The sequence below is a fragment of the Phalacrocorax aristotelis genome, chromosome 1 (assembly GCF_949628215.1).
Source record: "Phalacrocorax aristotelis chromosome 1, bGulAri2.1, whole genome shotgun sequence".
Classification (NCBI taxonomy): domain Eukaryota; kingdom Metazoa; phylum Chordata; class Aves; order Suliformes; family Phalacrocoracidae; genus Phalacrocorax; species Phalacrocorax aristotelis.
The window spans coordinates 112,435,492-112,461,183 of record NC_134276.1 but is presented as its reverse complement, the minus strand read 5'-3'; the positions used below and the strand labels follow the sequence as shown (position 1 = coordinate 112,461,183).

General features: G+C 38.4%; 1 protein-coding gene across 8 annotated transcripts in view; it reads left to right on the top strand.

The window, feature by feature from the left end:
* ROBO1 (roundabout guidance receptor 1) overlaps nt 1-25,692 on the top strand; it is a 748,981-nt gene that overhangs the window by 708,298 nt on the left and 14,991 nt on the right. For 5 of the 8 annotated variants that reach the window (XM_075102152.1, XM_075102145.1, XM_075102162.1 and 2 more), the window contains 8 exons: nt 1,608-1,805; nt 5,206-5,232; nt 7,929-7,971; nt 12,270-12,424; nt 15,753-16,088; nt 18,515-18,622; nt 22,039-22,183; nt 22,495-22,746. In XM_075102152.1, the coding sequence (XP_074958253.1) occupies nt 1,608-1,805; nt 5,206-5,232; nt 7,929-7,971; nt 12,270-12,424; nt 15,753-16,088; nt 18,515-18,622; nt 22,039-22,183; nt 22,495-22,746 (1,264 nt within the window). The remainder of the gene's footprint in view (nt 1-1,607; nt 1,806-5,205; nt 5,233-7,928; nt 7,972-12,269; nt 12,425-15,752; nt 16,089-18,514; nt 18,623-22,038; nt 22,184-22,494; nt 22,747-25,692) is intronic. The other 3 variants (XM_075102135.1, XM_075102171.1, XM_075102180.1) reach the window with 3 other exon arrangements.

Below are 25,692 nucleotides of genomic sequence, written 5' to 3'. Positions count from 1 at the left end.
AAATAAAATTTCCAATAAGGTAGCTGTCAAAGGCAGTGGTGATTCCTTGGCAAAATTGGTATTTGACCTCGATGTTGCAAAAAGTGAAGCCTGGAATTCTTCCCTGGAAGAAGCTGTTATTAATTTAACCGTTTCCCATTCCAAAAGGTATCCTTTTCCAGAGGAGGTTTGTTATTTGTATGATTTGTTGCGATTCCGTCTTCTGTTTGTGTTGCAGCTTCTTATATTTTATTTAGGCTTGTTTTGGAATAATGAAAGACATGTAATCATTAAAAAAAAAAAATCTATTCACTGCTTAGTTCATAGGGAAAAGGTGTAGTTTTTTTAAGTAAATAGGTTTTCATTTCTTGTGTAGTTTATATTAATAGAATTAATAACAGTACCTTTCCCCTTAAAACGTTAATCTCTCATTCTGAATCTGATGTCACTACCCTTAGTAAAAAGCAACTAACTGTTGGAGTTACACAAGAGTAAAAATGGGTATTTCAAAGACTAAGCTGTGGAATGTGTAAAGCAATATCCGCTCTGAGTAAAGGTTTCAAATTCTTGCCCTCACCCTGTGCAGTAATGAAATTTCCAGTAAGTGCTCACTGTAGTAGTAAAAAATCAGGAAGGCAGTGTTTTGTCTTTGAGTTGCTTCATTTCAGTTAGAAAGCATTAGTCACTAACTGAATATTCTTATTGCTGTTCCTAGAAGGTTCTTGCAAAAGTTCAGTACGGGAAGAGCAGGAAAGAGTGATTCTTACAGGTGCTTTCTCTATTAAAAAAAGTCAAAAGCGTGTGGGAAAATTCATGTTCTTTATTTTAATGTGGGATATTTAAGGATAAACTGTTTTTGAAAAGGGCTGCTTGTTCAGTAATAATGAGACTGCTTGACTATTTTTACCAATTCATAACTCATTTTTTTGTTATGCCTAAGCTTTTTCATCCACATCAAGATGGCAGGATTGGTTATTTTGTACTTTTACTTCTTTACATCCTTTTAAATATTCAGTCTTTTTTAATTGAGGTAAAAGTGAGAGACTGCAAAGAATATGTTAGGCTGTTTAATACAAGATTTAAGTCAATTGTCAGGAAATGCTAAATTAAAATGTATCCCTCCATACCCAACCTCATGTGAGTGTACTTTTAATTCCTCTGTGATTTTCAGTTACGAGAGTGGATGTTTGGGTAACTGATTTCTACCCATTTGCAGAGCTCAAAGAACAGACTACGCATGTTTCATACTTGAGCTTTCTTTTACTTTCTGTGTTCTTTGCTGACTTTCTAAGTAATTTCCTGAAGCTGGTGTTGCTTTGCTAAAATAAAAGTAAAAAAACAATAGCAGTCCACAAGTTTGAAATGTGTGAGCCTACCTTCTTATTTGTGTGCCTGGTGGCCTGATTTTAGTGGGTTTCTTAAAAAAACAAAAGTCAGTGGAGTTGGATGTACCTGTCTTGTATGGAAAACAAACCATTTCTATGTAGACCTGTAAAAAGAGATTCTGAAGAGCAGTTTTAAGGATTTTACTGTGAAAAACTGGACTACAGTGATGTCAGTTCTTTTCACGCTGCCTTTTACAGTTGCTCATTCAAATTAATTGGCTACTTTGGGTGTCTTTTTTTCAGATTCTCATGGAAACCCTGTGTCTTCAGAAGATCAAGTCAGCTTAGCCCAGCAGATTTCTGATGTAGTAAAGCAGCCTGCCTTTATTGCTGGAATTGGTGCAGCCTGTTGGATTATCCTTATGGTCTTCAGCATCTGGTTATATCGCCACAGGAAGAAGCGAAATGGACTCACTAGTACTTACGCTGGTATCAGAAAAGGTGCCGTATTATATATTTCAGCCTGTTGGCTGCTGAGTGCCTGTTCACTGGCTATTTACTTTATCATCGGTCTCTTGTTCTTCTAAGACTCGATGCAGGAATTATCAAATTACTTCAGTACTTTCAGGAAGTATGGGTCAGGAGCCAATGCAGAAAGCAGCAGTACTTACATGTGTTAATCCTGGCTTTAAAGCATAAGCCTTTAGCAAAATACCTAGACTAGCTTTTCATAAAGATACTCCTACAAATGAGAAATGCAAAGATGGATTTAAGGCTGGGAGCTTCCAACATGCCCTTGCTACCTGACACTGTACCATCTGGAAAGGAGGCAAGTGGATGGTAGCTCATTGTCGTCCCTCTGGTTCGGGCCTTTGCTTGCTGCTAAGAATACTAACAGTGGTGTACATTACAGTAACGCTTGTGGTGTGTGTACTTGAATTTCCTTGTGTTCCAGGGGAACGTGGTGAAGTGGCTGTTTGCAAAAACACGATAGTCCATAATACTTTCCAAGACACTTTCATAAATGCTGTTGGGAGACCCTTCATTGGGCCTGAATTCTGGGGCTATCACATCTTGCATCTGCATTCGGTTAGAATGGCAGCAGTGGGACTAACTTAATGCACTCCTTGTTTTCATGTTATTGATACCTTTTATATCAGATTGTCGGTGGGCAAGCAGTGGTTTACGGTGTACTCTGTGACAAGCAAAACTAGAATCTCTACCTGGAATATCCTCTGGAATAAAAACTTGATTTCTTCTGATTCAGTAATCTTTTGATTAAGCCCCAAAGTTAAAGCTGAATTCAATAAGCTACAGTTTATTACATCTCAAAGCAGTACCTCACAGGCACTCATAGAGTAAGAACCATAAATTCTGGAATGTAGCAGAAAATGGGAGGTCCTGCTTTTGAAGGAGTAGAGGCAGAATGTTTGATATTTAGCAATCAAAAGCTAGACCTAGGCTCAAAAGGTGCACACATCTTAATGTATGAAAGGTGTCATGATATTATGTTCTGTAGTTGCTTCAAGAATGAATGTGTGATGGGCAAGACAGGCAAATAAAACACAAATGTTTTTAAACAGTAGCAGTGTGTTGCTATGAAGAAGAAGCAGTGCTAAAAATAGCAACTGTATGAGTGGAAACATGGAAATAGTTCGGGAGCGTTGCAGAGTTTAGGTGCCCTCTACGCTATTAAAGTATCAATGCTCGCAGTAGACTTCAGGCACAGTAGTTGTAGTGGAATTGTAACCACAGAAATCAGGGATGAATTTCACCTTTGATTTTGTTCTGCTAGGGTTTCTTAGATAAGACAGACCCCGACATACTGCTGCATTGGCCTGCGCTGTTTTGTTTTACTAATAGCATGCTGCCATACTGCCTTTCTACAGTTCTATCAAACTAACATCACTATGCTTTCAGCAGTACCTATGATTAAGCAAAACGCATACAATTTGTCCTTAAAAATGGTTACTTTAATGACATCGGCTATTGTTCACAACAGCTGTGTTTTTCAATATCTGTAAAAATATCTTTTGTGTAATTTGGTGGGGATTTCAATGAAAATATACAGAAAAGTAGGGTCTGCATCTCCATTATCAAGTGTTATTCAAGAAAAAAAGCCATCTTTAGTGAAATATAAATTGCAAAGTAGTTTGCCACTGTGCAGTGCATCAAGTCATCACTGCAAGCCCAAACTTTCTTCAGTCTTGCATTTATTTATTAATTTTTATATTTAGCTTCAGGCCTGACATCTGTTAAAATACTTCACTACTCCCACACATACATATTGTACTAGCACTTTTAAACACTCAGAAGAGTATTAATAGAAAGTCTGAGAATTAAGTTGTTCTTTCGTGTGGTAGCGATAAAGATTTCATTCGGTTGAACCTCTGTTCATCTGTTCCTCAGTTCCTTAAGAAACTAAACTAGGGTTAGTGCTTAGCTCACAGAAGAGTAATGAGGCAGTAGTTTAAGACCTTTTTTTCATGTCCCTGTGATTGCAAATTAATTTTGAGACACTTGATTCTCTTTTGAATAGCTGTGGTTTAAATGCACCTTCTATTTTAATGAAAGCTTGTTACTATGGTTCTATATTTTTGGATGTAGCTAAATTAAACTTGTCTGTGTGAAAAGGCCTAGCTCAAAGAAAGTACAATGGAATTCCCAAGATAAAGAGCTGTGCTACAAATGAAGCCTGAAATGGGCAAATGCTCAGAGGTTTTTCTTTTTTTGTTCAGGGTCGTATCCCTGGAAATAAATTGGCTTGGTAAAAGGGGGGAAAAAACTACAGTGTATCCTAAATTATGACAAGAAGACACTCTAGACTCCCCCTAAATATCAGAGTTATTGTAAAAATTAGATTAAGCAGTTGTTCTCTTAGCCAGAACCTTTTCTTTCTGTGCCAGGTTTGCTGATCAGATTCTGTCTCAAGGCTACTTTTAGTGAATATTTTATTGTTTCTCTTACATATTGCTTTGCTGTCATTAGATCGAAAAGGGCAATGTTAGCCTTTTTCTGCCCATCAGTGACAGAAAAACTATGCTGTCTTGTCAACAGGAGGGGGAGCATGTGCTAATAGGAAGAGCAGACGCCAGTGTGCTGTATTTGGATTAGAGACCTTATTGATCCAAAGAGGATTTATAGTAGCTGTGAGAGTGAAGATTGTCAAGCAATGTCATTGTTCTGTTGTTAACCTTTCCCTCTTAAAGCCAAGGGTTGAAAGGTAGAAAGGTGTTACATCTAGGGAGTTTTTTTACCTTTTTTTTTAGTGATCATTTAAGAAAGAAAGATAGTAACTCTGTTTAATGGTCTCATCTATGAAAACAAAAATTAATTGCTTTGGTAGATTTTAGTGTCTTTATTACAGTGAGAGTTGGTGCTGTTCTTGATTCAGAGGGAGTAAAACAGCAGTTCTCTTTGTTCCTTTATATAATTATTATTTCCTTACTGAATACTTAAGTGTGCCTATTAGTTCAGTGTAATGAGCATTTACTTAGTGAACTGCAGATAAGATTCAATAGGACCTTGATAAGGCTTTGTTAAGGAATTTGTCATTCTGCATTCTAAAATTGTCAACAGTGTGGGGGTTTTGTTTGTGCTAGGATTTTCAGAAAAACTTAAAATACCAAACCAAGGCATTGCGAAAGGCTAAACCACAGTCCGGTTCCCTCAGGAGCACAATAGAATATCAAGCTTTTTTTTCAGACTAGCACCTGCAGAGACAAGCTTCTTTCTGAATTGCAAATTTAATTTTATTTCTGTATCAATGTGACTGAACTACTGGGTTAGTTATATACATTTGTTTTATGTTCAGCTGTCTGCTAGATTTATACTAATGTGGTATGTTTCCCTTTCTCTCTTCAGCTTAATAACCAGTTTGTATTTTGTTTTGATTTTTCAGTCCCGTCTTTTACCTTCACACCAACAGGTATATATTTGCACTTTTCCCCCCTTCTTTGTTACTTTAGCATGTGTTTGTGGTACTGTTTCTCTTTTTCTGACATAACCACCCCAGCTGTTCTGAAAGTTTGTTGTAAAACGATTTCATTAGTGACAGGTATCATTATTTTGTTCTCTAAGTAGTGTGTGTTTGCTTTGTAGCTGACACTTTTTTCCGTTTGCGTGTACCATTTTGCAGCATACCATTGGATGCAAGCATGCCATTTTGTAGCATGATCCCATCAGTTTGTACAACCTGGGCACCTTTCTTGCACAGTACGATGGAGTAGTGTGGCCTTCTGCATCTAGCGATGCAAAAGGTGCTTCTGATGGAGGAGGAATGACTCAGCAGAGTCCAGATGCTGACTTGAAAGGGATTCAGTGGGATTATAGTTGGTGAAACATTTGTGTCTTTCCTTTCCTCTGAATCTGCATTAATCCAGTGACCTAGGAGTTGTCTGCTTTGGAAGATACAGAAAATCAAAGTGTTAGAGCAGTTAGATTTCTTTGCTTGCTGCCTTAAACTGTATTTGTACTATGAAATTTTAAATTAATCATCCCATTCTACATAAACAGAGGTGCATTTCACATTCAGGGTGGGTTTAAAATCATCTTCTGTTTCCTTTTGCTTGGAAATGTACAAAATGTACAAAATGTGACATGTGAAATGAGCCATAGCCCACCCAAGTCCATGAGAGCCTTTCCATTTGTAGAGCTGGCCTTCAGTTGGTCCCACAGTCCGGCAGCTCAGCGGCTTTTCCTCTACAGTAGACGCAATTCAGCACATTCAGCATCCACCAGTATACTGCGTGCAGTACTTTTAACTACAGCCTGAGTGATAAGACAGGTTGTTTCTTTCTCCTTTGTTCTAAATCCTTTATTTTCACAAGAGGTCTATGAGACTTGCAGCACATAGATATCCGTGCAGGGTGAAAACCACCTACCCCCTCCTCTGCACACTCATGTTAGCAGGGCGTGTTAGCTCAAAATCAGCAATGTACTAATTTGGCCTCCGGGCAGCAGCTGAGTTACATCCTTCCAAGTTGGACCGCAGATGAAGCAATCTCGTGTCTGTCTGCATTCATCCGCACAGACCTAATCATAATGAGTTAGATTCTTATCCACATGCGTTTAATCACATTGAATAGTATCCTGTTTCAAAAGTCATCCTACTATGTTCAGTGGAGTTGCTTACCGTTCAGCATGAGTCAGAGTGGCCCTTAATGTTTCTGAAGTCTTTTGAGATCCACGGTGGAGGCTAATTCAAACTATTATTATTTTGCTGTTACTTTAATTGGCTTAACAGAGGGCTTCTCTTGCAATCACAATTGTAGCACACTACTGACATTCTGCAGAGATTGGTAGGTTAGCTAACATATATTTTCTCAGTTGGATTCTTAACATTAAAAGAAAATATCAGGGCTCCATAAGATATGTCAAAGCTGCAAAATAAATAGCACTGAGGTTTTTAAAGAATTGGAAGAAACACGAAGTATGTAAAACATTTAAAGGGAAAAAATATCCTTTTTCAGTCCAAGATTCCAGTCATTATTTCCATTGACTTTAAATGGAACCAGACCCTCTTCTTTAGCATTACTTATAGTAAAAGACTTACCTGTAGCAATGCATCCTACATTTTAATCCTGTTATTGTAATCACTGCCAGCATTTATCTCTCTCTTGCAGACTCCCAGTTTGGAGTTCTTCTAAAGAGCAGAATTTGGCTGCTTTTTTTCAATACATTCCTAGTTGGAAAATGTAGAATTCACCAGCATTTGCAGGGAGGCAAGCTCCTTAACCCTTTGCCAAACTCTATGCAAACCTGCAGAACTTATAGCACTGTTTCTTCTTGGATGTTTGCATCCTAGAAACTAACTTTTCAACCATGATGCTTCCTGTGAAGCATATGCAATCTATGCCAACAAATAAATGCAGGTGGGCGTCCACTTTGTTAATGTGTAATGCTTCTGAAATGCTAGCAAAACGTTCCTTGTAATTCAGGAAGTATTCTTTCTGCCAGACATTTTTTACCAAGATTTGTATATTTCGATTTTTAGATAAAACATATCATTAATAAATCCAATTGTAAAATGTTATAAAATGTGAAGCTTCTGTGGACTTTGAGTGTGCCTGTTCCATGAGGATAGTGCAGTAACATTCAGAAAGAGCATGTGTTGTTGCAGTAGGTTCAGCTGTAATGAGCCACTGTTTACATTGGAAGTAAGGTTTGTTATAGAATCATGATACATCTTTGATCTTTCCAAAATAATAAGGCAGAGCAAAGCTTTAACATCTAGCCATTCATGAAATAAATATATGACCTAAATTCTTCCACAGAGTAACTCCACTGAAGTCAGCAGAGTTATGTTAAGGATAAGTTCAACCTGATGTATGGCTTCCTGCTTTCTTAAGCGATACATACGTGTGCGCACGCGTGTGTTTCAGAACAGAACTGAAATACAAAATTTTGCTGGAGCTAAGACTAATAGTTATCAAGCGACACAAGTATTATGTATAAACTTTCATTTGAAGGAATAGCTTGCTGGATGAGACTCAGAATTAATGTATAAACAATGCACGTTTATTGTCTTAGCTAAAATGAAACAAAGGCAAATTTAGTGCTGCTATTTAAGGAGTCTTTTATGATTTTTAAATTATCTCCTTTTTTTATCTTTAACTATTGCAGTAACGTATCAGAGAGGAGGAGAGGCCGTAAGCAGTGGAGGCAGGTAATTATGTGCTTTATTTTTAAAGCTATAAATTGTGTGCAACTAAATGTAAGGGTGCTAGGGGTACTGTGTTCTTTGTAAGTGATAGCAGAATAATCACTTTCAACGACATGTTTTAATTTATTAAATTAATTTATACATTTTGGCCGTATATTTTTTGTTTAAAAGGAGGATATATGGTTTGAATTTCTAGGTTGATTTCTAAAGAATGAGTTGTAATATTTTCAGCTTTGTTAACCGGTAAAAACTGCATCTCAAAACGTGAGCAGCAGAGGGAGCACTTTAACTTCAAAATAAAGACCTGGCTTACCAGCTGATTAAGGAAGTAAAAATAATTAAGTCGTGGCATTTATGAAGATTAAGAAATATAGCTGGTTCACAAATACTACAAAGAAAAGAAACGTTTATTGGAAAAAAAATTGCTGAAAACATAAACGGCTTACAGGGTGACTTTTTAAGGAAAAAATCTTGCTACGAATGCAGAACAGTTGAAGCACCACTTGCAGGAGGCAGGGCACTGAAGGAGAGGGAAACGGGTACGTTTTAAAATTGAAGCCCCCCGCATCAAGAGCCTAGCCCATTCCAGATTGAAGATTTAACTAAAACATGTTTACTGGGTTTCCGCTTAATGAATGACAGCAGACAAAACAGTATTTTATGTTTCCTGTATAAAGGTGGAGTTTTCTTCAGGAGGCAAAATACTGATTTTAGCAAAAAGGCAGGTCGGAGCAGTGTCGCTTTAGTAGCGCACCTTTTTTTTTTTTTCCTAGGTCACATTCAAGCATGCCTTTTTATAAGCATCTCAGTTAAAGATTTGGCATGATGCTGAAATAAACTCAGAAATCTCAGAGAGCAGCTGGGCGATAAATTCCTATAGCAATTCCTGTTTCACAACTGGCATCTTGTGATTCCTAATTTGCAAGACCATACAAAAATTTGGTAATGGTAAAGATTAGGCATAGAATTAAACATTCCCAGTCTACTTGAATGCTGTGCAGAGGCGAGGCTACTCTGCTGCTCCTGCTGCTGAACCTGACACGATAAGACCAATTGCAGGTGTCTCTGTCCAGCACTATATGCTGCTGTGTTGTCGAGGCCACAGAACCATGGAGGAAAACCTGTAGAACAGTTACCATATGATTTTTGAATGGACAGATCTGTAAATCACTGGGTCGCTGCCTTCACTCCAGTATGGTGGGAAAATAAGAGAGAACAGAGATGAAGCCTCTCTTTCCCTGACAAGGTTGTTCAAAAAGATACAGTGAACATCCTTTGTGTTCTTTGTGCCACCATGTTTTCTCACTCTTCCCGTAGTGCAAGCTAGACAAAGCACACTCAGGTAGACTCAGAGGACAGAAATGAACCCAGAAGTATCTACATCATATACAGTCATTTTGGTGCTGCTGGAGAAACAGCATCACTTTTTACTGTCCTAGTTTTAAGGGTCAGTGCCACAATCTAGCAGTATAATTTTTTCAAGGTGCTAACATCTACGCTTCTTTTGTTCATTTGCATATATAGCATTTATAGATTGTATGTTGTTCTGTATTTTGTAGACTATGGAACATACTTCTGCAATGTAAAAAAAAAATAATGTTATTTTTACATATGAGACCTTTACTCTGATTTCCAACCTTAAGGTTTTCCCGTCCTTAAATAGTTGCAATGTTTAGGAGAGGTTTAACATTTTTGCCGAGTGCAGTGATGTGAACAGGTTAAAAAAATTATTCAGATTTCAGAATGTCACAGTGATAAGTGACATATTCCCACTTCTGCAGTGCTGAATAAATACCCATTTCTGTGACAATCCCTTTTCTGGACAGGATTTGGGTAATGGTTGTTGTGGTGGATTGACTCCAGCCAGCAGTCAGGTGCCCATGCAGCTGCTTGCTCAGTCCACCCCCAACTCCAGACCCAGTACAGTAATTTCAAGGATTCAAGGAATTTGCTGCAAAGATTTGAGATCTTTGGAAATTACGATCTCTGATCATCACCAGGGTATGGAACTGTAATGCAAACATCTCTTGCCTGCAGTTCAACTTAAATGTCTCCAGTTAGTAGAGTTTTCCTGTACTTGTATACCTCACACCACATTTCTTCCATGACATCAGGTGTGAATGCAAAGTATATTTTAGAAGCAAAGGACCTTTAACTCTCTAGCCAAAAATCCAGTACACAGGACTTGAAAGTGCTGAAACATTGTGGAAGGCTTTGTCTCCTCCAAATGCTTTGAGGTGCAGTTTCATTGTAAGAGAAGTGTGGTAGGGAAAAAAGCAGGGTATTTCAAATCAGCTGGCCTGCTCACAGGACTAGAAAGCTGTAAATTTATTTCAGTTTACAGAAAATATTTGTTTAGTACATGTGTATTGCCTGGTTTGTTAGCCGGACAGTAAGTCAAGCCTCATCACCTCCTGTGTTAAATTGTCAGACATATGCAGTACAGAAACATATATGTTTAACCCCAGCCAGCAACTAAACACCACCCAGCCATTCACTCACTCCCCCGTCAGTGACATCAGAGAGAGAATCAAAAGAGTAAAAGCAGGAAAACTCATGCGTTGAGATAAAGACAGTTTCAAAGAGAAAGCAAAAGACACACACACAAGCAAAGCAAAAGAAGGTATTCATCCAGTCCTTCCCATGGGCAGGCAGGTGTTCAGCCATCTCCAGGAAAGCAGGGCTCCATCACGCATAACCGTTACCTCAGAAGACAAAACTCCATCACTCCGAACGCCCCCCGCATTCTTTCTTCTTCCCCCCACCCCACTTTATATGCTGAGCGTGATGCCATATGGTGTGGGATATCCCTTGGTCAGTTGGCGTCAGCTGTCCCAGCTGTGTCCCCTCCCAGCTTCTTGTGCACCCCCAGCCTGCTCGCTGGTGGGGTGGGGTGAGAGGCAGAAAAGGCCTTGGCTCTGTGCAAGCGCTGCTCAGCAATAGCGGAAACACCCCTGTGTTATCAACACTGTTTCCAGCACAAATCCAAGACATAGCCCCATGCTAACTACTGTGAAGAAAATTAACTCAATCCCAGCCAAAATCAGCATGTATATATAGATCTTTTAAATGTCACTCTAAGACTATGACTTAAGCCTGCAGCACTGACAGACTATATCCCCCACAACTAACTGCATGCCGTTTGTATTCTCAACTTGCAGTTTAAGAGGATTAGCATATTTTATTTTTTTAAAAGCATCACATCTAATATTATGTTGACTAGTTTCTACACTATTTCAAATGGAAAGTTGCCTGTTAAATCCTGTGATGAAAGAGACTATGCTCTTCTCTTCTTTTCTTTTTTTCTTTTGTATGACAGTGGCTCAAAATGTCTATTTTAAAAAGCACCTTCGTTACCAAAGGCGATTTTAAGTAGGTGGGGGGGTGGTACTTATGTGGGACCTTATAACATGCCATTGTATTGTTAGAGTGAAAACTGAATAGGCACCAAAGATGCTACAAAACATTAATCAGAGCATCTTTCACACTCACTAGAAAAATTCAGCAACTTGGAAACTAAGGAATGCTATTTCTTTCTGCTGATGGCAGGAATACACTTAATTCCAAATGCAGCCAGTATGCAGCATTGATATCTGGATATTTTTAGAGGTGTTGAGTATTCACAGTTACTTTAAACTTGCTTAGGAGCTGCTGCTGTTCCACCCACATAAAGATTAAGCAAGTGGCTTACTCATTACAAAGATGTATCACACACTCAGTATGTGTAGTGAGATCCAAATACTCCCAAGTGACAGAAGTTTCTGTAATCTGCTGTTCCCTTTGATCCACAACAATAGTACTATCTGATGTTGAGGAGAATTTGGCTTCATAAATCACCAAGAACTGGGGATTATTCACATCCAAACTCATCTCTTATTTCCACATATCCATCTCACTTCCATGTGTGCATTTTTTGTTTGTTTGACTTGCCAACTTCCTCCTTTTACCTTGCTTTCTTTAAGAAAGGAAGAAGGGCAGAAAAATAAAAATACAACCTTCCCAGAAAAACAAACAAACGAAAACAAAAGAAAACCATAATGACAGTTAAAGGTTGCACACAAACATCTATGTATAGTTCAGCAAACTGAACTGATACTGTCCTTAGATGTTCACTTCAGACTGTTTTACCAAGGAACAGGTTATGTAGGAGACTAGAAACCATGAAATAATTGAATCAAACTGTATTTTCCAATGCTCAAGCCTTTAAATATATGCTATTGTTTTATTTTTGAGAGAAATATAATTGCAATGTGAAAATGCTTTTGTTTTATTTTTGAAATGACCAAGCTTTGTTTTTAAAGGCCAGGACTCCTAAACATCAGTGAACCAGCCGCTCAGCCATGGCTAGCAGATACTTGGCCTAACACAGGGAACAATCACAATGACTGCTCCATCAACTGCTGTACCTCTGGCAATGGAAACAGTGATAGCAACCTTACGACGTACAGTCGACCAGGTTAGATATGTTTCTACCTTGCTAATAATTTTTCCTTACAGACTATATGCTTTCAATACCTGAGGAAGTGTACAGGTTGGTTTGGGATTATATTTCCAATGCGATTAGACTTAATAGAGTTTCTCTGTGTCGTGATTATCTTTTGGTCCCTTTTTGAGTCCCTTTATTCGGTCCCCCTTGGATAGTTGTAGCAAGCTGTAGGCTGAAGGAGCCCCTGCAAAGTTCAATGTTACCAAAAGTCAAACTGAACTGAAATGTTTCGGCACCTGAAAAAGAGCAGATAAGGTCATCTTTAGGTTGTTCTGTACATCCTTGTTGCTTGGATGGGGAAAGAAAAGTGCCAAAATGACACTAGTGAGATTATCCTTCTGGTTTGGGTGTGATGGGAAGTGAGAAATAAAACATTGCTACAGTACTTGCAAGACAGTCAACTTTGGCACATTTAAAACCTCCCGAGGGATGCCATTCTGTACAAAATTGGATAGCTCATTTTCTGTTTCGGGCATGTGGATAAAAAAGTTAACGTCACACTCTAGAAGCAATTATGAAATGTTAGGTTAAGTGGTAGTTCCCAGGAGCTTGGGCAGGACTTGGAGTGCCCTTGAAGAAAACCTCCTGAGTTCCGTGGGAACACAGTTGGGGAAATATATCTGGAAGCGCTAACTGTTGCACATTTTGTTTTAAACAGACCTCAGGTTCCTTCTGGTTTAGCCCGTTTTGTGTTACAGGCGAGGAATGAAAATGAGTCTTTTCCACTACTAGCATCTCTAGCTGATTTTTGCTGGTAGCATTTCCCAGCATTTCAGAGAGGGCGTATGAGTACCTATAGTGAAGTTGCATAAGTGCAAAACAGCATTACCTCCTGTAATTAATGTGAAACCAATCATAATGTGATGGTGGTAATTCATCTCCTGCAGTATGCTGTCTGACAGTGATCAGTGCCAGGTGCTTCAGAGGAAAGCGAGAGATTTTAACATTAGAGACTTGTATCTTACCCTGCCTGAGGATATCACGTCCACAAATACCTATATAAAAATTTTGTGATACAGATATTCTTTATTGTGGCAAGAACAGACATACCAAGTTCTAGTAACTGAAACTTAACAAATTCAGGAAAGGAAGAGAATGCACATTTTTGAGGGTTGTAAACTATTACAACTTCTTGGCATGAGGTGCAGTAGAGTCTTTCTCAACTTAGCTTTTATATTGAGTTTGGTTGTGTTGCAAAGTTATTCCTTCTTTTCAAGTTAAGCTTATGAGCTTGAGGGTCAGACAAGATGCTCATAGTGGTCTCTTCTGTCCTGGAAAATCTGGCAAATATTCTTAATTATGTCAGCTTGGGCTTGGCTTATGCTCTGAAGCAGCAGAGCTGGCTATCCCCTCTATAGCTGTGGATACGGTAAGTACCTGTGCATTTTTAATTTCTTTTAGTATGGTACTGTCTTCCACGTCTACAGAATGGGAACAGGTTGTTCTAAAAGTAGATGCTATACAAAATCTAACAGAATAAATCTTCTGTTACATAGGTAAACCAGTTTTGTTTAAGTACTTTGTAAGAGGAATCCTAATGTATCTATGTAAAAAAAAGTCCCTACTGCATATGCTGTATCAATTATATTGCCCTACACACAAATCGGATGTAGCTGAATAGGGAAGGAGGTAAAATATATGTTAAAAGTGACTCTGCAAGGATATTATAGCCAAGCATGAGGTATTAGGAATGAAGAATATGCTGGGTATATAATTGCCCAATATAATACAATAGACTTGGAAAGGAGGAAAGACTAGCGTGGTTTCAGCAGGTGAGAGAAAAAACAGAAATGAAAACATTTAAAAAGTAGAAATCAAGAAGTTGAAGACTGTGAAGCAATAAATAACAGCTTACATAAGAAAGAAAAATATATCAAACAATAAAACCTTCAAAAAACACAAGCTGGGGGGCATGAAATGTGCAATGATAAGTTGTATGTGGCATGTTCTGATACTGCTTCTTAAGCACTGAAAATGTGGATCAGTGGTTTTCTTCCTTAAGTAGTATTTTATTCCTCTTTTTCAGGAACTACTTCTCAAAAAAGTGTGTATTAGGGAATATTTTTGAAATTGAACATCCTCTGTATTTAGTAGTTATTTCATTTAGTATAACGGACAAATCCTGAATTGTGCATTTAGTTTTACTTGGCGCCCTCTCCAGTAAATTAATTGTGGCCACAGGTAATGGACTTCAGGTCTTGAATCAAACTCATTAGCGTAAATACCACATCTTTTAAAGGAGGAAAACTATATTCCTGGTGATTGTTATGTAATTATTGATGCATTAATCAGCTGGCAAATGAGATTTTTTGCTTAATGATCATTGAATGCTGGTTTCACTAAGCCTTCCAACTGCTGACCCACAGACTGTGTAACTCCATGAATATGGAGAGGAGAAAAAAAGGTGTGGGGAGCTGCTGTCACGCAGAGGCAAGAGAACGTGGAAAGGCAGGCGCACTGGTTCACAGAGTAGCGGCCAGAGCATCAATACATGTCTAATTTACTCTGTGCAAGAAGTGGTGATCTCATGCTGCAATAACTATTACAAGAGACAATTCATGCTGTCTATATGATATTTATTTAGCATACAGGACAATGGTATTACTATGGTATTACTTATTTTGCAATATCCAAAGCAACTAAAAATAGAAAAAATTCCAGATTGCTTTCCTGTCTTTTTGTTTCAATCCAAAATACAAGATTGTACAAGGAAACGATGATCAATAAAGACTTGCTACTGGGTACTGAGTTACCTTTCACATTTTACTGTTTCTCTTTAATTCTGTTATGTGTAATCATCTTTCAGTCTGTTTTACAAAAATGTGTTGTATCTGTCTTTCTTATCACAAGTACAAGAAAGTCTAAATGCTGTTGAGACACCATGAGATGACTGTCATGTTTAGTTCTTCCCGCTATTAAGTTTTGGTTGTTTTTTCCTTTCGATGCAAATTATTTTAATCGCAGTTATTGACTGGATAGCTGTACTGCTTCAAGAATAGTGTCTAAAACTGTGAATGTTATATGGCCACTGTAGAAAAAGCCCAGCAAGGTAAGTCATTCTAGATACAATTCAGAAGGTCTGAATTTATAACTGAATCAAAACAGTGAACACTACTTCTGAAGCAGTAGCTTATAAGGTAAATAATATTCTGTAAATTATTTGGCTAATCACAGTATCTCTGCTTCAGCGATGCAAGCTATATGGTTATGCACTAAAACATTTTTACAGGGAATTTCATTGAAAGTATAGTGTAAGCGAACAGAATGACCTTTTCTTTTTTCTTTCCTCTGTGGTTAGCCGATTGTATAGCAAATTACAACAATCAGCTGGACAACAAGCAAACAAACCTGATGTTGCCTGAGTCAACTGTATATGGTGACGTGGACCTCAGCAACAAAATCAATGAGATGAAAACCTTCAATAGTCCAAATCTAAAGGACGGAAGATTTGTCAGCCAGCCTGGGCAGCCCACTCCTTATGCTACCACTCAACTCATCCAGTCAAATATCAGCAATAATGTTAACAATGGCAGCGGGGATACGAATGAGAAACACTGGAAACCCTCTGTTCAGCAAAAGCAAGAGGTTGCACCCATACAGTACAACATTATGGAGCAAAACAAATTAAACAAAGGTGAAGAGCTTTTAGCTTGTTTCTCCTCTTTAGGCATCAGAGGAGTTTTGACCTTCTGGTGCTGGGAGTCTAAAGCTTTCAGGTTCAGCAATTAGAGACTTCTGTGGTGCTTTTAGACTTCTCCCTCTTTAGATTTAGAAATCCACAGTTAGCAGTGTCAGAAAGTTAATTAGCACCACAATAACCTTCAGATATTGAATTTATTATAACAAATAACAAGCTGTATCTTTGGAAAAGAGTTAAATACATTTCCTCTGGATTTGAGATTAATTTAAATTTAATAGTAGTTGAGGGATTGGTTAGGACAGAGGCCAGATATTTTATTCATAAGCCAGATGCATGGCAGTCACATTATACTCTACCTTAAATTTTAAATAGGTCAACCCACTCTTCCCAGTCGTGGATGGAGACTAATTAAATCTACATGTTCATGTAAACGGATGAAATTTTGCATATCAAACTCTGTAAAATTGTATTGTGTTGTACACTGGGGACATAAATGGAGTGATCCAGTTCATTTTAGACTTGTCCTAGCAAGCCTTCGATTCACATATTGAGAGGCAGTGCTACCGCACACAGTTTTGGAAACTAAATTCCTTTGTTACCCTGACTGAAGTCTGTGGATCCAGAAGCTAAAAATAAATTGATTTCAGTGTTAACGGGAAGCATCAGAATGTACTTTTGTGGCCTTGAGGGCATGTTTCTTTAATATAATGTGTGGGAGTTGGAAGAAATAGGTATGTGATTTCTTGTTAGTCCTCCAGGCTACCATGCAACCTCTTTTAATAACCTGATTTGCAAAAGAGTATCCCTAGGAACTGGACCCATTCTAACTTGGAACTTTTTGCATGGATTGTTGTAACTCAAGTGATCGCATAGTGATAAGTTATGCGGTAAATACGTTTCACTACAGGAATGTTGATTTCTCTACTGGACCCATCTACTCACAGAGGCGTTCAAAGGGCAATATAAAATGTGACACCTTCCCTTGACATAAGCATGTCAAAAGAAAATTCCATTTTTGTGGCTCCTTACTAGAGGGTGAAAGCTGTATTTTTTTGTAATTATGTTTTCTTTCATGAACTGTGTATTACATATCTGTTTCAGAATTAAAACATGTTTGGTTTTTATGCCCTGGAAGATACTGCATCTTTCAAACTGTATATTACAGCTGCATATTCTCTAGTATATTGTAGTGTGGAAAGGCCCCCTTAAAGCATTGTCTGCTGACAGTCATATATACATATTTCAGAGTGCTGATTTACTGTTTATCCTCTGTGTAAACATATGTGGTATGTAGGGCTTCAGCGTGGTCTCTGGAATGCAACTAAGCTGAGAAACTATTACGGAATACACTCTGGTGTGGAATTTATCATTTTGCTCCTTTTCCCATGCTTACATTATCACAAACATTTCTGCAGCAGATGGGGACCGGATTCTTAGTTTTGTTTATTTTTGTTTGGATTTGATATTTTATGAGTCAATATTCTGATCTTGATTTTCTCATTTCCTAAGTCAAAACCATCTTGCTGACAATTTTACCTATAGCTTTTGTGATGGGAAATAACCATTTTGATGAGTAACATGCTGTGCTTCATTGTCACTACTTTATGTCCAGTGGTTCTGTTTATGATGCAGTTTTATTTGGTGTATGAAGAATAACTCAGCTCCTCTCTGTTCTCTGTAAATTATAATTCCTTTTTGACATGAGGGTACTGTTTTGTCAGATTTTACTTCCGATAAAGTTTTACAGATCTGGTTGCCAAATCTAGATTTAAAAGTAACATATGTATATGAAGTGCTTTGAAACTGGAGAATGAAGTTACAGTAATAGCCATTAGCAAAAAAAGCCTGCCTGTAGCTAGAAGCTGCATGACCCAATGTAAATAGAAACTTGCTTGGAGCCAGCAGGCGTTAAACAAAGACCTCTTCTGTTGTAAACCAAATTCAGTGGAGCTGCATTGTTGTTCCAGCAGATCATTCAGCCCTTGTAATGCAGGGTTGACTCCTACCCGGGTTTGTCACCTTTGAAATACAAAAAGTAGCTACCACAGACCCTTGGTCGCCCTGTATGAGTAAATTAAGCAGAGACCATGGAAAATCAATCAAGGTGACGGTTTGTTCATATGCAAAGTGCTCACACAGGTCATATATATGTACATGGAGACTTAATCCTTGCAGAGGCATTGCAACAATCCTGTGCACAGAATTTCAGTTTACTTCGTTTTTGCTGTGGAGCTACTAAGTTCCCATGATTTTCCTTAAACTCACAGTTAGAGACATGATAAAAATAAAACATGATTATAGAATTATTTCCTTTCAAAAAATTCTTCCTCGTTATTTTCAGGGCTTTGTGTTATTACATAGATATATACAAGTAGATGTGTTTCTGAAGGGTAACATTAACTATACTATTAAACTTGCAGATTACCGGGTAAATGACAACATTGCTCCAACTATTCCGTACAACCAGTCCTACGACCAGAACACAGGTGGATCTTACAACAGCTCAGACAGAGGCAGTAGTACATCTGGTGAGTATCTACAGTGCTTTCCAAACCTTAGGTTTTTTGGTATTTGGACACCCTAGCCATAGTTAGCACTAGGTACTGGACTTACAGAAGAGATGACAGGGAGGGACCCACTGACAGTAATACAGCACAGGGAGGCTAAACAGTATAAAAACTGGCCCAATAGGTGCTTGTATTTCTGTTGCATCCTCATGATTGCTTAGTGCCATCTAAATGTCAATTAAGTAATTGATTGTCCAAAACTATGAAAGTCATGAAATCAAATAGAAGTTGGATTCCCTGATGTTAATGCCCTACTGGTTAATATTATGGCCTCCAGGTAGGCGAGTCGTAGAAATTCCTTTTCAGCTGTCACAAAAAAAGAGGATTTAAATTTATGTGTTACCTTCCTGGTACTTTCCTGACTTCTTTTCCATCTCTTGGGTCTACTCACCCAAGACAACCTTATTCATGAATAGGCTCAAGATACCAGAACATTTGAGTGATAGCCAGAGAAATTGTGATGCCCCATCCCTGGAGGGTGTTCAAGACCAGGCTGGATGGGGCTTTGAGCAACCTGGTCTAGCGGAAGGTGTCCCTGACCACGGCAGGGGGGTTGGAACTAGATGATCCTTAAGGTCCCTTTCAACCCAAACCATTCTATGATGCCTAACAAAAATGCTTTAAGAAATTTTCTATTTTTAAAATTAAACCCATGCATGTTATTGAGTAAAAGAGTGTGCAAGCACACATAAAATTTTCAACGATTTCAGTGGCTATATGTCAAAACTATTCTTGTACATCATTCACATGTAGACAGTAGATAATTAAATTTTGTTTCTCGTCAGCATCTCCTATGCAAAATATCTAAAACTCCTTTGTAAAAATCTTGAAACAAGACCACTCTTTATGCTGAAGAATGCTAAGCAGGGCACTGAAATTGTGCTTTGTTCTTTGGAACCACAGAATATGGTTTAAGTCTCATCATGGTATAACCTGTCCCGTTTCAGCTTTGGTTTCTGGTAGAGGTATGTGAAATGTTCAGAGCTAACCAGAAACTGTGCATAGGCTTGGTTTGGGGCTTTACTTTGTCTGATACATCGCCTATGTTTATTTACATCAGGCCAATTATAAGGTGACTTATGGTCACAATCACTAACGCCCTGGACTTCACATCTGCCAGTCAAGATGAAGGCTTCTCTTTTCACCTTTTCTCCTGCTGTTGGCTTTGATAGTCCAGTTGCCTTAATCCTAAGCTGCGCTCCATCTTGACTGATTGTGACTGAGGCACACCAGAGGCACAAACGTGTAGACAAGCCTGCTGTGCCTTTGGGTGCCTGAGTTCTCAGTGGCTGGGTGAGATAAGCACTGCTCCCAATTCTCCCAGTGGCTAAGGGATTTTCTGGGAGCTAGCTTTTGCCCATTCCCAGGTCTACACCATCAGAATGTGGTGGTGAGCCTGTGCTCAATGATGTTAAGACATTAAATTCAGCATGAAACATCTCAGGGGTATGAACCCATGCAAATAAAAAATGAGAAGGTGGTATTCTCCATGCTGACACCTATTACAGTTATTCAGAACGCTAACAATCTATAGTGCTATACCAAGGACTCCAGCAGGAACAAAGCAAGGTGACCAGAGTAATAAATTAATTGTGCTGAACCTAGTATATATCATGGTGCTTAGGGTAGAGAATGCAGATGATGGTTGCCTTGGGATAGTTAGGGTCTTGCTTGACATACTGAGATACCAGAAAAATAATTCTACATAGCTATAACATATTTGTATCTGGCAGCTGATGTGGGACAATAATAAACAGAACTACTGTCCATAAGAATGGAAAATCTGAGACAGCAGAAGTGAGAAAAATAAGCTTCCTAAATCTCAACTGCAATGTATTTAATGATGTGTATAAGGCTTAACTATGGTAATATAAAACCATGCCTCAGTTGAAGAGAGAGATGTGAAGGATTCTAAAAAATACTCAAAAATACAGTGATTTTATCTGCAGTTAAATAAGTAACAAAAACAAAGAAGGATAAAAAGGTATACCTGTTGTGGTTTAACCCCAGCCGGCAGCCAAGCACCACACAGCAGCTCACTGCCCCCGCAGTGGGATCAGGGAGAGAATCAGAAGAGTAAACGTGAGAAAACGCATGGCTAATATAAAGACAGTGTAATAGGTAAAGCAAAAGCCACGCACACAAGCAAAGCAAAACAAGGAATTCATTCACTGCTTCCCACGGGCAGGCAGGTGTTCAGCTGTCTCCAGGAAAGCAGGGCTCCATCATGCGAAATGGTTACTTGGGAAGACAAAACGCCATTACTCTAAACATCTCCCCCTTCCTTCTTCGTCCAGCTCTATATGCTGAGCATGACGCCATATGGTGTGGGATATCCCTTGGTCAGTTGGCGTCAGGTGTCCCAGCTGTGTCCCCTCCCAGCTTCTTGTGCACCCCCAGCCTGCTCGCTGGTGGGGTGGGGTGAGAGGCAGAAAAGGCCTTGGCTCTGTGCAAGCGCTGCTCAGCAATGGCGGAAACACCCCTGTGTTATCAGCACTGTTTCCAGCACAAATCCAAGACATAGCCCCATGCTAACTACTGTGAAGAAAATTAACTCAATCCCAGCCAAAACCAGCACAATACCAAGGAACAACGGTAAAGCCATGTCCAAAGTTAAAATTCAAGACCACCTGAATAAATGGTCTTATTCAAAGTTACTGGAACTGTTAAATCTGTGTTGTTCTATTATAAGGTATAATTTCTCAGTAATAGTAGTGGAAAACACGTGTGCCATACTTCATCGATCTTCTTTCTTCTTTTTTCTGTTATTTTAGTTGTTCCAGCAATTATTTTCAACTGCACCTGCCATTTAGACTAAAACTAGTAATTTCATTGTGCCTAAAACGTTTCAGTGGACAAGTACAAATTACATATATTCAGTGACTTAATGCAACAGTGGAACTTTAATAGATCATATCTGTATCATATTGTATTTTAGGTTCCAGCAATTAAATAGTATAAAGGCACTTTAGAAAATATGTCTACAGCTCATTTGTTTTAGATTATAATCTATAATGTAACTAATAGAAATAGGAAACTCACTCTTAATGACATTGCTTGTAAAATTCATTTATGATTTTATGGCATTTTCACTATTTATTAACAATTCCAGTTTTGTATCTCGTGCTTTTTTTCCACGGTATGTAAAGTTTCTGGTTAAATTCAACTGCTTAAAATGTAGAGTAGTTCTACAAAGAAGCTACAATTACAAATCAGTGTAAAAAGGAGGAATGCCAGTTTTTTCCAACTCAGCACAATAGTAAATTCCCAGAGAATTCAAGAGGATCTGGGAGGGACTATGGTTATTTTGTTTATCAAAGCTAGTGGTGAGGAGATATTTAAAAGCATTACATATATGTACTGCTTTTTATTCACAGGGAGTCAAGGGCACAAGAAGGGTGCTCGGACCCCAAAGGCTCCCAAGCAAGCTGGCATGAACTGGGCAGATCTTCTTCCACCCCCTCCAGCACATCCACCTCCCCATAGCAATAGTGAAGATTACAGTCTTTCAGTGGATGAAAGGTAAGAAAAATGAATACAACTTCTATTTCTCATTTTAATCACTAGTTATTTGAACTGTAATTTGCCCTGTGAGGCAGCAGAGACACCTTCCTTCAGTAATGTTTTGGTGCTCCTCATCTAGCTGTAGTGTGGCTATTTAGAGATCACTTTTCTGACAGTGGTGTACATCCACTCAGTACATCCTTATTAAGCTGTTTTCAAGTACAAATATAACAATGATTTTTGATTTCTGGGCTATTTATATCTGTGTCAAATATGCTAATTACACAGTAAAAAACGAAGTCCTTATTTTCTTAAACAATTAATTTTAGCTATGACCAAGAAATTCCTTGTCCTGTCCCACCTGCAAGGATGTATCTGCAGCAGGATGAGCTAGAGGAAGAGGAAGAAGATGAGCGAGGTCCTACTCCACCTGTCCGAGGAGCAGCTTCCTCTCCAGCCGCTGTCTCCTATAGCCATCAGTCAACTGCCACTCTCACCCCCTCTCCCCAAGAAGAACTCCAGCCCATGTTACAGGACTGTCAGGAAGATCTGGGACACATACAACACCAACCTGACCGGAGGTGTGTCAATGCAAATGTAGTGAGAAAGATGTGACAAAAGTCATCCTGGCCCCACTGAAAATTCATGTTGAATTCAGTGAGGCCAAGATTTTCCCCGTGATAATTTCTGTTAATATTTAACTCCTAATCCAGGATGCTAGAACTATTTGTAACCTAAGAAATACATAATTATGTTCCTTTATTCTTATTCCATGGAAAGAAATGCAGTATATCACTTTACGGTACGTACGATGCTGACATAAGTTAAATTCACAGCATCAGGATATTAAAGTGGTATCGTTAACACAGCTTACCATATAATTACAGTTCCATTGTTTCCAATAGATTTACTGCATTATTACCATAAAATAGCATGCATTATTTCACAGTAACTGTGCAATTAACTTGTCACTAATATGTATGAATATATATAAATATATAATTTATGTAACCTATAGATTTTCCTCCTCTCATAAATCCTAATGCAGGAAATTATTGGTTGCAAAATTTTCTTAACATTTCCACCTACCCTTATTTAAAGGAATGGCCAATGTTAATGAAGATAGATATTTGTTCTAGGGAAATTCTGTTTCTTCCCTGAGTTGCTTTTAATACAAACTATTTTGCATATACAGTCTCACAGCTTCTCTTCCATAAAATAGTGAATTCTGAATGAGGCTTTTTCTGTAAGCATCAGCTTACCTGTCTTGCACTTTGTTCAGAGGGCACAGCTTTTCCATCCCAAATTATATTTCTTTTATTATATTTTTCCTCCAGTGGTTTGCACATATTGTTTGTTACCACAAATACACAAACTTACCTGCAATATTCTAGTCATATTTTTTATTTTGAGTGAAGTGCAGGCCTATTGTGATGAAATTAATTTGATCTTGCTGAGTAGACGGTAGAACTTTGATTTTATTAATATAGCTTACTGGACATTTATGGATATATTTGCCAGAATGTTTTTGAAAAATTGGTTCATTTTTCTGTTTCCCTTTTTTAAGTAAGCCCTTTTTTTGAAGGGCCTCTATTGGCTTTTACTTTTGCTCCCCACTTCTACTTGTCTGCCTTGTTTTGTTTTCTTTATTCTTTATGGTAACACTCCTTGTACTGTATTATCTCTTTCTCTTCCTCTATCTTCCTGAGCCTTTAAAATCACTCTTTTTATTAGTGGGTGGCTGGCAATATTTTCCTGTAATTTCTATTGGCCCTGATGTGTCGGGGCACAGAAGTTTTCATTTTAATCACTTAAGTTTTCTGGGTTATTTAGAGGTTAAACTAGCTGGACACTAATGGAAAAAGGAAATGCTAAGTGAGCAATGCATTGTGAGTGACTTTCCAGAGCCTCAGCTACCATGTTCTGGAGAGTGGGAGATGCGTACTGACGTACAGAGTGGAGTACGCATGGAATCAGATGTATGCACACATGCGTAACCAGCCAGCAACCACTTGGAAAGTAGAAGGTTTGCTCAACACAAAGCTTCATGGCTAGTCACCATAAATGTCATCAAAGAAAGTGGCAAAAGTATCTGGAAGGATGTTCCAATTTAAGCTCCTAGAGCATACAGCTTACTCATTGAGTGGACTGAAAAAATAGAATTTAAATTTATGTTGTTCTTCCTACAGTGGTTAAGTCTAGGTTTGCTGAAAGTTTTAGAATTGTTAGTGACTAAACACGTCTTTTTAATCTTACTTTTTCAAACACTGTTTCTTTTTGCTACATTTATCTCATCAGTTAAAAAGGATTCACGTATTTACTTGATTTGTAAGGCTTGGCTGACTACCTTTTCCATCTAACAGCATTGATACGACCCATGGTATTGCTGTTTAGGAGTTGGATGTACATGTGCTCAACAGCTGCAGCCATTCTGGAAGGGGGGTTTCTGTTTTGAATATGATGTGACAATACTTTCACTCACAATACACTGTGAGTGGTGCTTCTCTATTGTTTCAGGAGGTGTGTAAATGGTGATTTTATAGTGAAAATAACACCTAAAATACTGTTTGTCGTGCTTTTTTATTAGCTTTACCTGTAGTTCTGCTGAATATTATCTCAATTTTTGATCAGAACCAGGCATCTAGAATATGATTCTGGTGGTGATGGTGTACTGTAATATATCTCTGTATGGTAAGCTTGCTAGAAGTATAGCAAACTGAAGTAGAAGTCTGTGCTCTGGAAGAGTGGACAAGCAGAGAAAAAAAGATTTAGTGGGATAGTAGGTGATGTCAATGTAAAGGGAGAGCTGAGATAGGAGACGATGTCACTGTTATAGCAAGAACCACTGCATCAGATAAAGTGAATGAAGTATTGTTAATTCTGTATGCCCATGAACCAGCTGCTCTCAATTAGCCTGTCCTTAAAGGTTGGCAGGCAAGCTATATTTTCAAGAACCCTAACATGTTTTGTAACCAGTTGCCTCTCTCCTAATACCAAAGCCTAGGGAACAGGAAGACTGGCAAATATATTACAAGGACAGTTGTCACAAGAGCATTAAATTAAGACAGTAAAACTTTATTGGGCAAGGTCTCTAGTCAAAGGCAGGTAGAGATTCCCGTAGCAATGGCCTCTGGGATTTGGGAGGAGAAGGGGGCTATTAAATGATTATTGGCTATATATCCCTAACTGACCTTTTCTTCATTCCATTCAGTACTTAATACAGCAAGTGGAAAACAGTGGCTAGGTGAAGTAGCCCAGGGAGGTTTCAGCTTGCTCTTGCCACAAAGTATTAGGTTTTTTCTTGCTAAATTTTCCTTTCAAAATTAGTATTCCCATTTATTAAAATAAAAAACTCACATCCCCCCCAAAAGAGAAGATCTAATTTATGAGAGTCACCATTTATTTGTCAATGAGATAATCAGAGGGAAAAATTGACAAAGGAAAATTACTTTGGAAATTTTTGCAGAACGGACTGCAGTAGAAATGCCTGATAAGCAAAGCCAACAGTGCAGCCATTGCTGCAGAAA